The sequence below is a fragment of the Alnus glutinosa genome, chromosome 2 (genome assembly GCF_958979055.1).
Source record: "Alnus glutinosa chromosome 2, dhAlnGlut1.1, whole genome shotgun sequence".
In the NCBI taxonomy this organism is placed as follows: domain Eukaryota; kingdom Viridiplantae; phylum Streptophyta; class Magnoliopsida; order Fagales; family Betulaceae; genus Alnus; species Alnus glutinosa.
The window spans coordinates 37,532,841-37,546,878 of NC_084887.1; the positions used below are offsets into that span (position 1 = coordinate 37,532,841).

The 14,038-nt window shown below is 35.8% G+C and overlaps 2 protein-coding genes across 4 annotated transcripts; one reads left to right on the forward strand and one right to left on the reverse strand.

Annotated features, from left to right (window-relative positions):
• Window positions 1-430: 430 nt before the first annotated feature.
• LOC133859961 (peptidyl serine alpha-galactosyltransferase) lies at window positions 431-7,187 on the reverse strand. Of its 3 annotated transcripts, none has more exons than XM_062295548.1 (9): window positions 7,035-7,187; window positions 6,454-6,890; window positions 4,965-5,135; window positions 4,263-4,506; window positions 3,904-4,104; window positions 3,035-3,516; window positions 2,076-2,240; window positions 1,623-1,866; window positions 431-1,445 (listed from the first exon to the last, which is right to left on the reverse strand). In XM_062295548.1, the coding sequence occupies exons 2-9, from the start codon at window positions 6,753-6,755 to the stop codon at window positions 810-812; spliced, it is 2,445 nt and encodes an 814-aa protein (XP_062151532.1). In that variant the 5' UTR covers window positions 6,756-6,890; window positions 7,035-7,187; the 3' UTR covers window positions 431-809. The 3 variants fall into 3 exon arrangements, with proteins under 3 accessions (XP_062151532.1, XP_062151534.1, XP_062151533.1); XM_062295550.1 differs by having other exon boundaries at window positions 6,454-6,867; window positions 6,962-7,128; XM_062295549.1 differs by having other exon boundaries at window positions 6,962-7,128.
• A 3,391-nt stretch (window positions 7,188-10,578) lies between these two features.
• LOC133861088 (uncharacterized) lies at window positions 10,579-13,808 on the forward strand. The gene is made up of 9 exons (XM_062296793.1): window positions 10,579-10,675; window positions 11,307-11,332; window positions 11,593-11,677; window positions 11,774-11,983; window positions 12,438-12,560; window positions 12,636-12,693; window positions 12,794-12,867; window positions 13,368-13,456; window positions 13,541-13,808. The coding sequence occupies exons 1-9, from the start codon at window positions 10,607-10,609 to the stop codon at window positions 13,611-13,613; spliced, it is 807 nt and encodes a 268-aa protein (XP_062152777.1). The 5' UTR covers window positions 10,579-10,606; the 3' UTR covers window positions 13,614-13,808.
• Window positions 13,809-14,038: the final 230 nt, after the last annotated feature.

The window sequence follows — 14,038 nt, forward strand, 5'->3', positions numbered from 1 at the left end:
GCTGTAATTTTATTTTTTTTGTTATTAAATTTTGTCAAATTCTTAAAAATTCTACTTTTTTTTAAAAAAAAAATAAAAAATTACTATGATTTAAGTGTTAGTATGGAATGTGCAAAAATATCAATCTCTAAAAAAATTTTAAATGATTTTAAAATTTTTTTTTTAAATAAACATATGAATATTTTAAAAATTTTAATATAATTTAACAAAAAATTATAACGGACGGTTAAAATTAAAAAAAAAAATAGATACCTTTTTTTGAAAAACAACGAAAATTCTCCCTTCTTCTTACGAGTACATGTTATATATAAGACCTCGGAAATTTGGCCGATTCTATGCAACTTTCTGTTGTCTCATGCGGGGTGATTTTAATGTTTGCTTTCACTGTTCATAAAGAACATTGTATTAAGGGAATAATAAATAACATGCATACGAGAAAACAACCACATTAACCAATAACCAGACAGTAAGCAAGTGTACAATTTGATACAGACAAAGAATCACTAGGTATACAGATCCGACTACACACATGATGTCCTATTTCCAATGTCCATCTTAATTGTATTGGCTTCTGTAAAAATGTTCACGTTTTGAAATAGTAAGCAAGATGTCTTGAAACAGTAAACAGGAAGCTGAATGCTAGAATGGTTTGGCCTAGCTGATTCAATATAGTATGCGCTCCATTGCAGTATTTCTCATCACACTTTGTCTTCAATGTTCTGATGCAGTTTTTTCTTTCTACTGATGTCGTTCTTAAGAAATAAGAAAAGAATGATATAAGGATGTGTCAGCACTGCAAAATTTGTCTGTCACGTCTTCGTATCAAAGTATCCTGAATGCGAAGATCTTCTCTTGTTTCTGTAAGTTTTACCTCTTGCCCCTTTTCTTTTACGATCAGAAAACACCACAAACACGGTTGCAAAGAAACCCAAGCCAGCAAATACCCATAAAGCAACAACCCAGAACCTGAAAGAACTAAACATCCTGTCTATCACGGCTGGTTTCGGCAATCCGTGAGAATTATTATTTGGCACGTGGTTGCTTCTTAAAGCATGGTCATGACTTTCATCAAAGCTGCCAAACTTCCTCGATATTGCAACTTCCTTTGCTGTGTTAGTGGATAGGGTACTGGGATCAGTGCAGTTCTTTCTCTCATGATGAAGGCGTAGTGCCTCATTCAGTGTCTTTGCACATTCTATGCTAAGCAGGTCACGTTGTAGTGAGTTCTCATCGGTCCTATCAAGTGTCGAAGGATCAGGCGGGTCTGGAATCTTTGCCCAGCATCTATTAATCATGTCAACATTTCTATAATTTGCCTTGTCGAAGCTCCAATTCCCAACACGGAACTCCAATCCGTAGTGGAAAACTCGATATCTGACACCAGTTTCAGGAACATATCCTGGGTATATCAATATCTCCTTGTTAATGAGATGCCTTAATTGCAACTGCATGGAAAAGGAAGAACAGAAAGAGGGAAGGGGGGCACTTGTCAGAATAGTCATTCACAGAAAACTAAAACTCCTTCAAGCACATAGATCATTTTGCCACATTCTATGAACAGCAATGTAAAGTGTGTTAAACAATAATGTGGCCTATAAATTGCTTCACGAGAAACAAAGTACCTCTGCTGCACCAAATGAATAACCATACATCTCACTAATCCATCCAGATTCATATATATCTCCTGTGATATTTGTCGCATAATGAGCTTTGTCAGCACGGACCTCCTCAGTTTTATGCAGCCATAGCATAGCAAAATTTCTGAGATCATCTATATGCATGATGATTACACCTCCAACCTTGTCGCATGCCTCAGGATGGCGAGTATGGAGTTTTGCGAGCTCATTGTCACAGCCAATAAGGTAGCTGGTATGTATAGAGCAAAATTCAAGAGTCATATAAATCGTATGCCACTGCAGATGCAGCAATAAAAAATGCACACAAAAAACAAATGCACGCATGAGCAGAAACATATTATGCGTGTGCAGAGAGAGAGAGAGTAATAACAAATTACACTTGAGTGCCTACAGACCATACACAAAATTGTGAGGGACATATAAATTACAGTAACTTACTCGTAGGGGGTTGAAACTGGCCGCCCACGTTCTGCGTTGAACTCCCACGGAGTAATTGGGCCTCTCAAGATCATATCAGCATCAAGAATTACTATGAACTCGGCATCAATATTTGCATGATTAAGCCAGTGAAGGACCGCAGCTGGTTTATTGATTGCTGGATACCTGGCATAGAACAAACAAAAGCAAGATTCTTATCCTCCTCTACAATCCATGTCATTGCATCTACTTCTCTAGACATTTTCTCTTTGTTCTGCTTGTTTTTTAGTAGGGAAATAGGAGAGGGATTAGTATTAACTATTCAGCTTCACAAAAATATTTGAAAGAATTTCACTTTTGTTTCTGATTCTTGTTATGTCGAGACATGGATGCATATTTATCCGGATGATTTAAGTAGGTCCCTACTGAACATGTCACAAAGATGAGTTCTAAATAATTCAATCAAAGATGTTAAACAGATATTTTTGAAGAATTTTCATAGTAAAAACCCACAAAAGTATTTATCAAGATCTTTAATGTAATTAGAAAAGTCGGTAGTTAACTGATCAGAAATGAAGCAGTCAATTTAAATTAAGGTACATCTTGTCAAGGAGTATATGGAAGTGCGAAAAGTAAAACAATTACAAATACTAGATTGAACCCCCCTGCATGTTCCTCTCAATTGCTGGAACTCCATGCCAGTCCCTTGCTCAAATTGGGAAGGAGAGAATTGATTCATAAAATCTTTCAAGGGCTGAGCTTAATATTATTGCTTAGGATAGTCGTAGATATGAAAATTGGACATGCATTACATGAAACAAATGGCTGGATGTCAACGCTGAAGTTAATATCATGGCCTATGATAAGTAATTGTTTATTATTTTGAAAGTTTGAAGACAATATATTTGTTTATTATTTTGATAAGTAATAAAACTATTTATTGCCAAAATGACAAAAATATATGAAGAAAATAGAATTACCAATCGCCTGTTAATGGATGTCGGCTCATGGAAGGAACATAATGGGTGGGAACTAGATCATGGCCAGTATACTGCCTCAAGTCTTCATCAGTGCAGCTGAGAAGTCGCGTGATATTTCCAGGCTGGCCACTCAAGTGGAAGCTGTGGACAAGTCCTACAGTCTGCCAATCAAAGTACGGAGTACATTCTGTGGAAAAAATTGTGTGAATTTTTGGATAAGGCCTCCCAGGCTCATCAATGACCTTCTGCTGAGCCTTTATTGACTCTTGCTCAATTTGTAAAGTAGCAGGAGTCGGAAACTTTGGTTGAGTAAGTTCAGCAAACTTTTTGCTCTTTAAAAAGCTCAAGTATTTCGACCAACTTGGTTTCGAGCATCCATTTGCTTTATGTTGTAATAAAAGACCCTCATTCAAAGTGTTAATACATTCTATACTTATAAATAGGCCCCGCCTTTTATTTGGATCAGATTCCATCAGCAGTACCTGTACAAAGAAAGAATCTTAACGTACCACCATACAAACTAGAAAATATTACTAACAGAAGAAAATAAAAAATAAAAAAAAATTAATGCAATTTTCCATGTAGATAACTGCATCATATTTATAAACGAAATTTTAGTATTTGGACTTCTCCACAGCTTAAATGATTGCCATAAAAATGATAGCTAGTATATAGTTAAACCAACATGAACATTCTACTCAGTACCTCATCTGATTAGGGCCTAAATCTGACCTTAAAAGGTTCAAGCTTTACTTTGATCATGGCAGAAACATGCACAAAAATACGCCAAAGAAAGATGGGTGGGCTTCTACTTAATAAAAATAGTTTCCTTTACTATAATGCATAATTATTTTTATTGGTTAAAATACCTCTCTAGGATATGGAGGTTCAGGAAAGAGCTGGCCACAGTTATAAACTATATCATCCTCATGGTGATCTAGTTTACTAAAAGACCAATTTCCGACTCTAAATGGCAAGCCATAGTGAAGAAGAATAGGCTCAACTCCTTCTCGTGGGATATAGCCTGGGTAGATCATCAAATTATCATTGATCTTGTGCCGAAGTCCGACCTGAAAAACCCCCAAGGTAATTAAAACAATTACAAGAAAGCTAAAACGTCAAACATTGCAGCTCAAGTCGTAGATGGGTAGATTGGAGTTGAGATAAGTCTTTGTTCAAATCTAGCTTAGAAAAGGGCAGAAACTTTAAGGAATTCAAACCAGCTTACTTCTGCTGCTCCAAAAGAGTATCCATACATCTCACTGATCCACCCTTTCCCATAGATGTCACCAGTTAAATTGGTGGCCCAGTGAGCTCTATCTTCTCGTACTTCTTCTGTTTTTGAAAGCCACATAGGAGCCAATGCTCGAAGATCATCTATATGCATGGCTAGAAGCCCGCCAACTTTGTCACAGAGCTCTGGGTGCTTTGTGTGCAACTTAGCTAGTAGATTATCACATCCAATCAGGTACCTAAGGAGAAATTCATTACATGAATAGATGTCAAAAAGCAACAGTATGCAGAAAGGGGCCAAAATAACATAGAAATAAATTTGATATAAAATAAATCTTCTGGTCCATAAAATCCTCCAAAGCATGGTTCATGAGAATGATGCATAAGTCAAAACATAAAAGCCCTCAGGTTTTGATCTTTGATCGGGCCATGTTCATCTGACAATTGTCATGTACAAGAAATAAGCACTCTCCTTCCTGCAACATCCTAAGAATGTAGAGTACAAAAGTTATAATGAAAATGTTTTACAAGGACGCCTGAAAACACTTCCTATGGTCTGCCCAGGTTGTAGACTTCTCGTAGATATGTAGCTTTCTAAATCAATAACAATTTTCCAATTACTGATGGTTTCAAAAATTTGTCATGGTAGGAATCCTTGCTTTGACAAGAGTATACAAAAAGAAAAGATATTAGATACCCATAATGGGCTGCAACAGGTCTCCCTTTCTCAGCACCAAGTTCCCAGGGTATTATTGGGCCTCGGATGATCATGTCTGCGTCCAGAATCACGACCCAATCAACATTCTCTGCATCTTTACTATGTTTAAGCCAGTGTACAACTCCAGCAGGTTTGTTAATCGCAGGATACCTGCAAAATCAAATAAAAGACTTTTACTTTCTTTTCCCCCCGCTTTAGGGAATGGGTTCCCCTATAACCGTAAGGCATAAAAACCTTTTTCTATAAACAAGTAAGCGCCAACATGATAATACAATGAAAGAGATTATGGGAGAGAACCATTGTTACAAAATTGGAGAATAATATCAGAGTGCAACCAAACGGATGCATTAAGAAGCATAAGGCAGAAGGACTAGAAGGCAAGAGCAGGAAACAAAGAAGTAGCTATTGCCCGTATGCTGAGATTTTGTAAGGAAATACCCCTTTTTATGGTAACTAAATTGAATTATCTGGAAATATAATTTTGATAAGTACAGACACCAAAGAAACTCCTGAAAAACTTCTAAGTTCCACGAGAAGCACAAGACATAGCAACCATTCACAAAAACTGTAATATGCGAACCTAAGCATCTATGATGTTGAAACAGAGACTATATTCAACTAAAAGACTTTATCAGGGCTATCAACAACATAAGAAACACAGTTCCTAAGGAACATTCCTCAATACCCAACACCAAGCCACTGCTTACACCAGCAATATACCATCTCCACCTTTTTATAAGTACCACAGAGGACTTCCCATCCTTTCTTCTCTCTCACTGCTAGCCAGGCTTACACTTCATTGGCTTTGATATGCTTTTCTGTACAAGTTATAGTTGCGCCTTCTAAACTCATCACTGTTCTCTGCGTCACCTATACCCCTCTAAATCTTTCTTATTGAGTAACATTCTGTTTGTTCTTTGTGTCATCTTGCTCCATAATTATCTCAGCATTTCCAGCTCATCCTCATTGCCAGCAATGACCATGACACCACTGACCAGTATAATCCCAATTACCCTCTTCTCCTACTTTGCACAACCCCGGGACATTTTGCTTCCCTTGGCACAAAAATCCAACAAACTATCCAACTTTCACCTCCATCTTCATTGCACACCTCTAAACATATCAAATCAATATTTTCTTAATGACTTGCAAGAAAAAGTTCCATCCTTTTAGTCATTTCCAAAGTAAAGGAAACATGATGCATATAAGAGACAAGCAATACTTGCAACAAAATGATAGTTTTAACTTTGTTAAATCACTGCTTATACCAAAAGTGCGGAAATGATAAATTTAATCATTTAATTTATATTTTAACGACCTTTTTTTTTCTTATTGTTATTGTTTATGACATTCTTATACCAAACCCATTTATTAGCAACAAAAACTAACCCAGAATTCAATACCAACTTTTTTTTTTTTTTGAAAAATAATTAAAATAATTAAAAAAGAAAGAAAGAAAGATTATTACCAGTCACCGGTCCTGGGGTGTCTGCTCATGGAAGGGACCTCAAGAGTGGGAGCCAAACCCATCCCTCTGTAGTTCTTCTTCTCGTCCTCCGTACAGCTGAGGAGTCGGGTTATGGGCCCGGGTTGCCCGGCCTTCCTGAAGCTCTGCATGAGGCCCACTGTCTGCCAGTCGAAGTAGTTCTGGCACTCCACCGAGAACAGCGTGTGGATCCTCCACGGAGCCTCCCGACCCGTTTCCACGCCCCAACCACGACCCATCAACTCCACCACCACCACCAAGACCAAAGCCAACGACTTTTCCATTGCAGCTCCAAGTTCAGGCTCGGATTTCAAATGGGGATCGTCTGAAAGATCTAAATTTCATGGATTTGATGAACGTTGAGGTCAAAATTGGAGCTTTCTTGTTATCTCTACACTGTAATGACCAGACCCGACGACCTTTTTTAAAAAAAAATTGTTGTTATTTAATCTAATAAACAAATCATAATCAAAGCATTTTTTGGTCTTACAATTTTTTTAATTGAAATCTGATAAAGAAAAACAAATCTTAGTTGACGAAATGAACTAATCTGGCTGGCTCACATGGCAGGAAGTGGGTTTTTCCAGCTTCATCAGTCACACTGATTGATCGGCACAAATATGAAGCCAAGGCAAGATTTGATTAGGACAATGAGGTTAGAAATCAACGGGAAAAACGACATTGCTTCGAAGGTCGTCCTTAAATATTTGGTTGGACGAAACAGCGTCGTGTTGACCTTTCTCCCCCCCCTCCCAAAGGTCCCTCAGCCAACTTGTCTCACAACTGACAATCTACATGATAGAATATTTTAAATTTTTAATAGGTCTTAATCCAATAATCTTATCCCAAAGGGATGTTATTAACATTAAAATGATGTCATTTTTGAGCGTTCGTAAAATATATATATATATATATATATATATATATATATATATATATATATATATATATATATATATATTTTTTTTTTTTTTCTATTATTACTTCTTTATTATTGGATTAGTTCAAGATTGGTTTGTGATATTTATTTGAGGAAATAAATTTTTTATAAACTAATATGTAAAAAACTCATGTAAACCGGTCTCTAAAAGTGATATGTGTCCTTTAAACTATTAAACAAAGTATGTGAGAAACAAGTATTTTTTTTATTCCATGTTCATCAAAGTCAAATTAATATTAATTGACTTCTGAAAAATTGGGGTATACTTATTTAATCAAAATTAATGCTCATTAATTTATAATAAATACACCATCCCATCCTATAAGTATTTTTTTTTTTTTCTTTTTGAACAAATTCTCTTCTTATTGATAACTCCACAACGTAAACTGGGATTATGACATAAGGATAACAAGTTCCCTAATTACAATATCATATATGTGAGAGAGGAATTTATTCCATTCAGATTTTGTCTAAATTATATGTGATAACCTCTTGAGTTAGACTATGAGCTGTCATATTTCCCTCCCTTTTAATATGGGTAATGTGCAAAGACCTAAATGAATGCAACCCTGATTTTATGCCCTCCACTATATGCCCATATTGACTTGTATTAGGCATTTTTGTCTCACAATTCTAGGCAAATATCCAAATAACCTAACTCGGAACAAATATCCACTAATGTATAAATATTATACATTAATTTTGAATTTAAGTATTGACTAAGTCTATAAAAATGGAACAGGATAGCATGCAATTGAGTTGTTTGAATTACAAGCAATTGACAACTAATTGTAAGAGATTCTCATCCAAGATTAATTATATAAAAAAGATTCATAAATGCTGCATAACTTATGATGGGTCGGTCTTATCTGGTCTTTTTAACTAACAATAATTGGTTTTGTTTGTTAACTTTTTGCATTGTCCCTTTTGTTTTTGTTTTTTTCAAAACAAAAATGTTAAGAAACAATTAAAAACACAAAAATTTAAATCTACTTTTACATTTTATTACATTAAAAAAAAAATTCAAATATATATATATATATAACAAAACATTAACAAACAATCCAGTTATTAGTCAAGATTTAAACTCCTTAACTGAAGTGTAGTTTAGATGTGGGTCAACACTATAATTTACAGTTAGCTATGCATATGAAATTATTCCTGGTAGTTTAGATGTGGGTCGACACTATAATTTACACTATGCATATGAAATTATTCCTATAATAATAAATTGATAGCCTTATGGCCCTTATCTTTGACTAAATCACAAAAAAAAAAGTTTTTTTTCTTTCCATAGAAGTTCTATCTTGAATTCCTAAATAATGTCTTTTACTAGACAATTTGGGCATGTCTAGCCCAAAGTAAAATAGGCCCCAGCTTAAATGGGCAAGCTCGGACTATAGGATTTTTTTTTTTTTGGAGAGAAAAATATAATGGTTTCATTAAAATCATGAAAACCAACACGAGCATAAAGCTCTACATAACCAGAGACGAAAACTCTGATGTAACGATATCCCTAATACAATCAGGAAAACAATCAAACCAAACCCTATCATAATCAATGCGAGCACCCTTTTTGGCAAGCAAATGGGCAGCTCTATTACCATCCCAATACTCGCAATTTCTAAGAACCATTTTAATATCCTCCGCAATCTGCCTATACATGGTCCAACTTACCCCTTTATGTTTTATAACTTTAACTACTTGAAGAGAATCGTCTTCCACAATAATTTTTAAGAACCTCCAAGTACGACAAAATCCCACCGCATGCAACGCATCATAAGCTTCAGCTACCAACGGATCTAATACTGAAAAAGTCGTAAAACAAGCAACAGCAAAAACCTTACCTGAGAAGTCCCTGACAATAAGTCCATAGCCCATCTTCACATCATGAGTATTTAAAGCCGCATCCCAATTAACTTTTAAAAAACCAACTGAAGGAGGATTCCACCATAAAAGTCTGGTCTCATCTGAAAAGTGGCCAACATTGAACGACGCCCCAACATTCAGATCACCCAATTCGTTCAACTCAACATTCGACACACTAAGCATGCGATTAACCTCTCTTGCCAACGTCTGGTTGTACTCTTCAATAAATAAATTTGCCAACTGAAGCAACTCTCGAGGATGAAGGAAATTCTCACCATGCATCACACCATTCCTCCTGAACTACGAATGTCTGTCAACTTCTGCATACAAGGCCAACTCCTCAGCCGTGCAAATATTCACTAGATACTCAAAAATATCAACAAAAAATTGGCCCCTAAAACAACTCTTCTGAATTTTTCTCCCACACATACTCCATACATCCGAAGCCGAGGGACAATCCCAAAGAACATGAGAAATTCAGTCAAACAAAAAATACAAAAGGGATCCAATTCCATATCTTTCTTATTCATATTGTCTTTTGAAGGGAGAATGTTATGGCAAGCCCTCCACAATTTTAATCGAATTCGGAACCTTCATTCCCTAAATCAGATTCAACAGCGGATTGCACCCTAGCATATATGAACAATCACCCAAAGTAACCTCACAACGCTCCTTCTCCAAATGATAAGCACTTCGCACAGAGAATTCACTCGATGCAGTACCTCTCCAAACCATACAATCAGAATGCCCATACTTACTAATAGGAATCTTCAAAATAACATCCACCTCCATTTTATTAAATATAGAAATCAATAAAGCTTCATTAATCGGATTAATAAGGTTACTTATAGACGCATTAACCGGAAAAACCGAAATAGGAGATTGAACCTTATATGTCGTCAGTTGTAGAAGCCATTTGTCTCCCCAAATCCGAATAGTCTCACCATTCCCGATCCGCCATAAAATACCCTCCCAAATAAGATCTTGAGTAGAAAAAAATATTCCGCAAAGCAAAAGAAGGTTAATTTCCCAACTTAATCTCCAAAAATGAATCTCTCGCAAAATATTTGGCTTTTAATATCCTTCCGGCCAAACTTGAAAGATCATTAATTAATCTCCACCCCTGTTTGATAGGCTATAGGATTTGATGGGCTAATCTCACATGGTTTTTAGCCTCGTCACCAAAAGTCAAGCATGCAAGTCAAAGAAACCGCGAGATCCGATGTGGCAACTTTTCATTGGTTAAAGTGGGCAGGGAGGCGTGGCACTACATATAGAAGATCGTCGCCAAATTCGGAAAATGGCAAGTGATCTCAGAGAACGAAGATGGGGAAGCGGTCCAAATGGGTCGCCTTTTGCTTTCTTTGCTTCTCGGTTTCTCTGCAGACAATTCAGGTACCTAATTTGATCTTTCATACATACATATTATATGCAAAACCCATATTAATCTTCTATGTATGCTGCGAGTAGGCCTTGGTTACTTACTTCTTTGTTAAAATCTATTGCTTTCTTTGAACAAAAACCAACCCATATCTCATATCTGTGTTCCAGAATTCAAGAAAACTTCCCAAACGTAATGGGTCTGTGTGGAAAACTGTTTAGGATTTGGAGAAATGAAATAAAGTTACTTTGTGTGTTTGGACTGCTATTCAGGAATAGATAGAAGCAGAAATCATTAAGACGTGCTATTACTATGAAAGAAATCAAGAACCTTCCATGTATATCAATAAAGTTTATAATTTTCTACTTTTAGAGTGAAATGGCTCGTATGAGTTTATATTTACTAATGAATTGGTTTGATATTGAATTTGGAGTGAACTGGTATTTCTACAATGACCCTTTTTTTAATGTTTCCTTAGGTTAGAACTTGTGCTTTCAGATGCTTTGTTTTTGCAAAACATTGTTTTCTCTTCTTTCTTAAACCTGTTCCGCAATATTTTGGAACCACATTTTGATTTCCTTGGTTATAATGGGGTGCTTCTCTTACTATGATATTGCTAATCCCTTCCATTATTGTTTGCCACAGGGTTATAAAGAATCTGAAACTGCAAGGTAAGTGGTTTGGAATGCTGGTTTTTTTAAATTTTTTATTAGAATAGCTATTTTGATGTCCATGTCTAGCTGTTACATATTCTTGTATTAACTATTTTATTAAAGGGGACTTAAATTATGAATTAAACCTGAAAATTGCCATAATTTTATAAAAGGACCAAGCACCATAGAATTGGGTTCTCTTTTGGTGGCATATATTTGTTTGTTATCTTCGTCATTTTGTCAATATTTAATTCCTAATATTTAAGATTGGTGTTCAGAACTCTTAAGCTAGAGCAAGAGGATGCTCATGAGGTACATTGTTCTAGAGAAAGGAGTAGGGCAGCATGGAAGATAATTGAGGAGGTATTAGACGATTCTGATGTTTAGAATGTTTAAAAATTAGCATCTGGGATAGTTTGGTATAGTACAAAGAACATTATCTCCTGATGTTTGATGCAGTATCTAATGCCCTTTGTGGAGAAAGAACGATACCAAATTTCAAGAAGGTGTAGGCTTCACCCAGATAATGACCTGTACAGAGATCAGGAACAGCACAAGCTCCATGTAGATGTAAATGAATGGCAATGTGGATACTGTAGAAAAAGGTTTTATGAAGACAAACACCTTGATCAACATTTTGACAATAGGCACTACGATTTGCTGAATGTGGTATGTGATTCTATTTTTCCTAGCATTGATGGTGATCAACCTATTTTTGTTTCGGAACATTTAGCATAGTTGAATTGTAAATGACAAATCATACAAGGAAGCAATGCCCCATTTAGTTATTTTGTGAGTCTTACATATGCTTGCATCTGAAAAATTGGATTAAAAGGCTCAGGATTCCTAATATTGACCTCAATAGTTGTGAGAATTTATGGTGAACCGGATGATAGCAATCTTGATTCTTGTCATACTTGTTTGTAACCTCAAATTTTACTTCTAAAATCACTGTCATCTCATTTTTAATATCTTAATAACTCAACACTTATTTAGACTGCATTTCTTCTAATTTTGCTTGATAATCAAATTCCTCTGGACTTTGGCAAACATGGTCTTTGCATTGTTTTACGTTATATGGTGCATTGACAGTTGAATCATGGGATACTTGTGCTGAATCCAGAGTCACAGCAGGTGCTTGGCAGATATATGTGGTGCATTACATTGTGACCTTGTCATGGACTCCGTGCCTCGCAAAACCAAGTGCAATCCTGCTGCAGCTGCAAAGAATCAACATCTGTGTGAGGTGGCCTATATGAGTGATGTTCCTCATTGTTGATTCTAGCATTCTTTTTGTATTCAATTTTAATGATTTGTGCAGAGCCTTGCCGATACTTGTTTTCCAGTCAATGAGGGTCCTTCAGCAGGCCGTCTTCATGGTAACCTTTTATTTCATTTGTCATAATTGCAAATTTGTGACATTTTATAAATTTTTATCAGACAATGGTATTGCTTTCTGATGTCATTGAGTTGTGACAGAATTCTTCTTGCGCCAATTCTGTGATGCCCATACTTGCACTGGAGGTCGGAAACCCTTCTCTAGAGGGCACAGGGTAAAGTTGACCATCACACTTACCTCGTTTTTTTTTATGTATGCTCAGATATGCACTACAAGCACGCAAACAAGTAACCAAAACATATAGCTATACGTTTTTAATTAATCTCCTCAAAGGCTAATAAAAAAAAGGTTGACATAATGTTGACGGAAAAGGAAAACCTTTGTTTTGTCTACATACCTCTGTCTCTATAGGCTTTCTTTTCATGATTAGTTAAATTTTAGATATTATCTCTGAAAATAAAACATCTAAATCAGATAATTGAAGTCAATCAGATTAATTTATCTCCCTGATGGGGGGCTCTCTGTGTTACACACCCCGTACATTCAAACTGCAGCTGACACAGGCATGCTTATATCTGCAACATTTGGAATCTTACATATTTTTCGTGTTTTACAAACCTAAATGTATACGATCTACCCTTAAATTTATGTTTCCAGGAAGTTTTGTTGATTAATTTCTTCTTTGATTCTATCCATGTTGTTTCATATGTGCAGAGGAGTAGGAGTGTATTCTACCTTTCTGTTTCCATTTTGACTCTGATACTGTTGCCACTTTTCTATATCTTCATTTATATGCACCGGAGGTATTTACTCTCTAACTTCCTTGTTGCTCCATTTATGGCAGCTTTACAAATGGCTTCTCATTGTTTGGTTATTTGACTTTGCAGGGGAATGAAAGGCGGTGGAACAGTAGAGCTGAAGCGCATCTCAAAAAGTGTGCGAAAGAAAAAGCCCTCTTAGTAGGTAAAGGTTTTCCATATAAACACCAAGATGCCAGATGTACCTTATACAATCACAGAAAGCTTTAATTTTTGTTCTTAACAAAGTTAGATGAAAGGGACTTACTAATACCTTGAGGGATGATCCCATTTTTTTATCAAGATGCTGGAGGATACCGCCAATACATTGATTATTTTGTCCAAGGACTCTTAAATATGGCTTTTCTTCTGTCGCTCTGCCTGTCTCTCTTCACCTAACATATAAGATCATTGTTCCTCTTCATTTTGTTATAAATAACTTCATAGTATCTACAATTGTCATTCTAGTTTTTGTAATGCTTCATCAAACTAATTACTGAATAACTACTACGTAAGTGTTCGTTTGGTTTAGCGGTTTCAAAACTTGTGGTTTGAAAATAAAGATGTTTTCACGTTTTCAAATGCACT

Bases quoted from the DNA above. Each gene is read 5' to 3' on its own strand.
- LOC133859961 (XM_062295548.1), bottom strand. From the start codon at position 6,755: ATGGAAAAGTCGTTGGCTTTGGTCTTGGTGGTGGTGGTGGAGTTGATG. The intron at 4,105-4,262 runs GTAAGCTGGTTT...GGGGTTTTTCAG, and splicing joins ACTCTTTTGGAGCAGCAGAA to GTCGGACTTCGGCACAAGAT. The intron at 1,446-1,622 runs GTACTTTGTTTC...TTTTCCATGCAG, and splicing joins ATTCATTTGGTGCAGCAGAG to TTGCAATTAAGGCATCTCAT.
- LOC133861088 (XM_062296793.1), top strand. From the start codon at position 10,607: ATGGGGAAGCGGTCCAAATGGGTCGCCTTTTGCTTTCTTTGCTTCTCG. The intron at 11,333-11,592 runs GTAAGTGGTTTG...ATTGGTGTTCAG, and splicing joins AAAGAATCTGAAACTGCAAG to AACTCTTAAGCTAGAGCAAG. The intron at 13,457-13,540 runs GTATTTACTCTC...TTGACTTTGCAG, and splicing joins TTCATTTATATGCACCGGAG to GGGAATGAAAGGCGGTGGAA.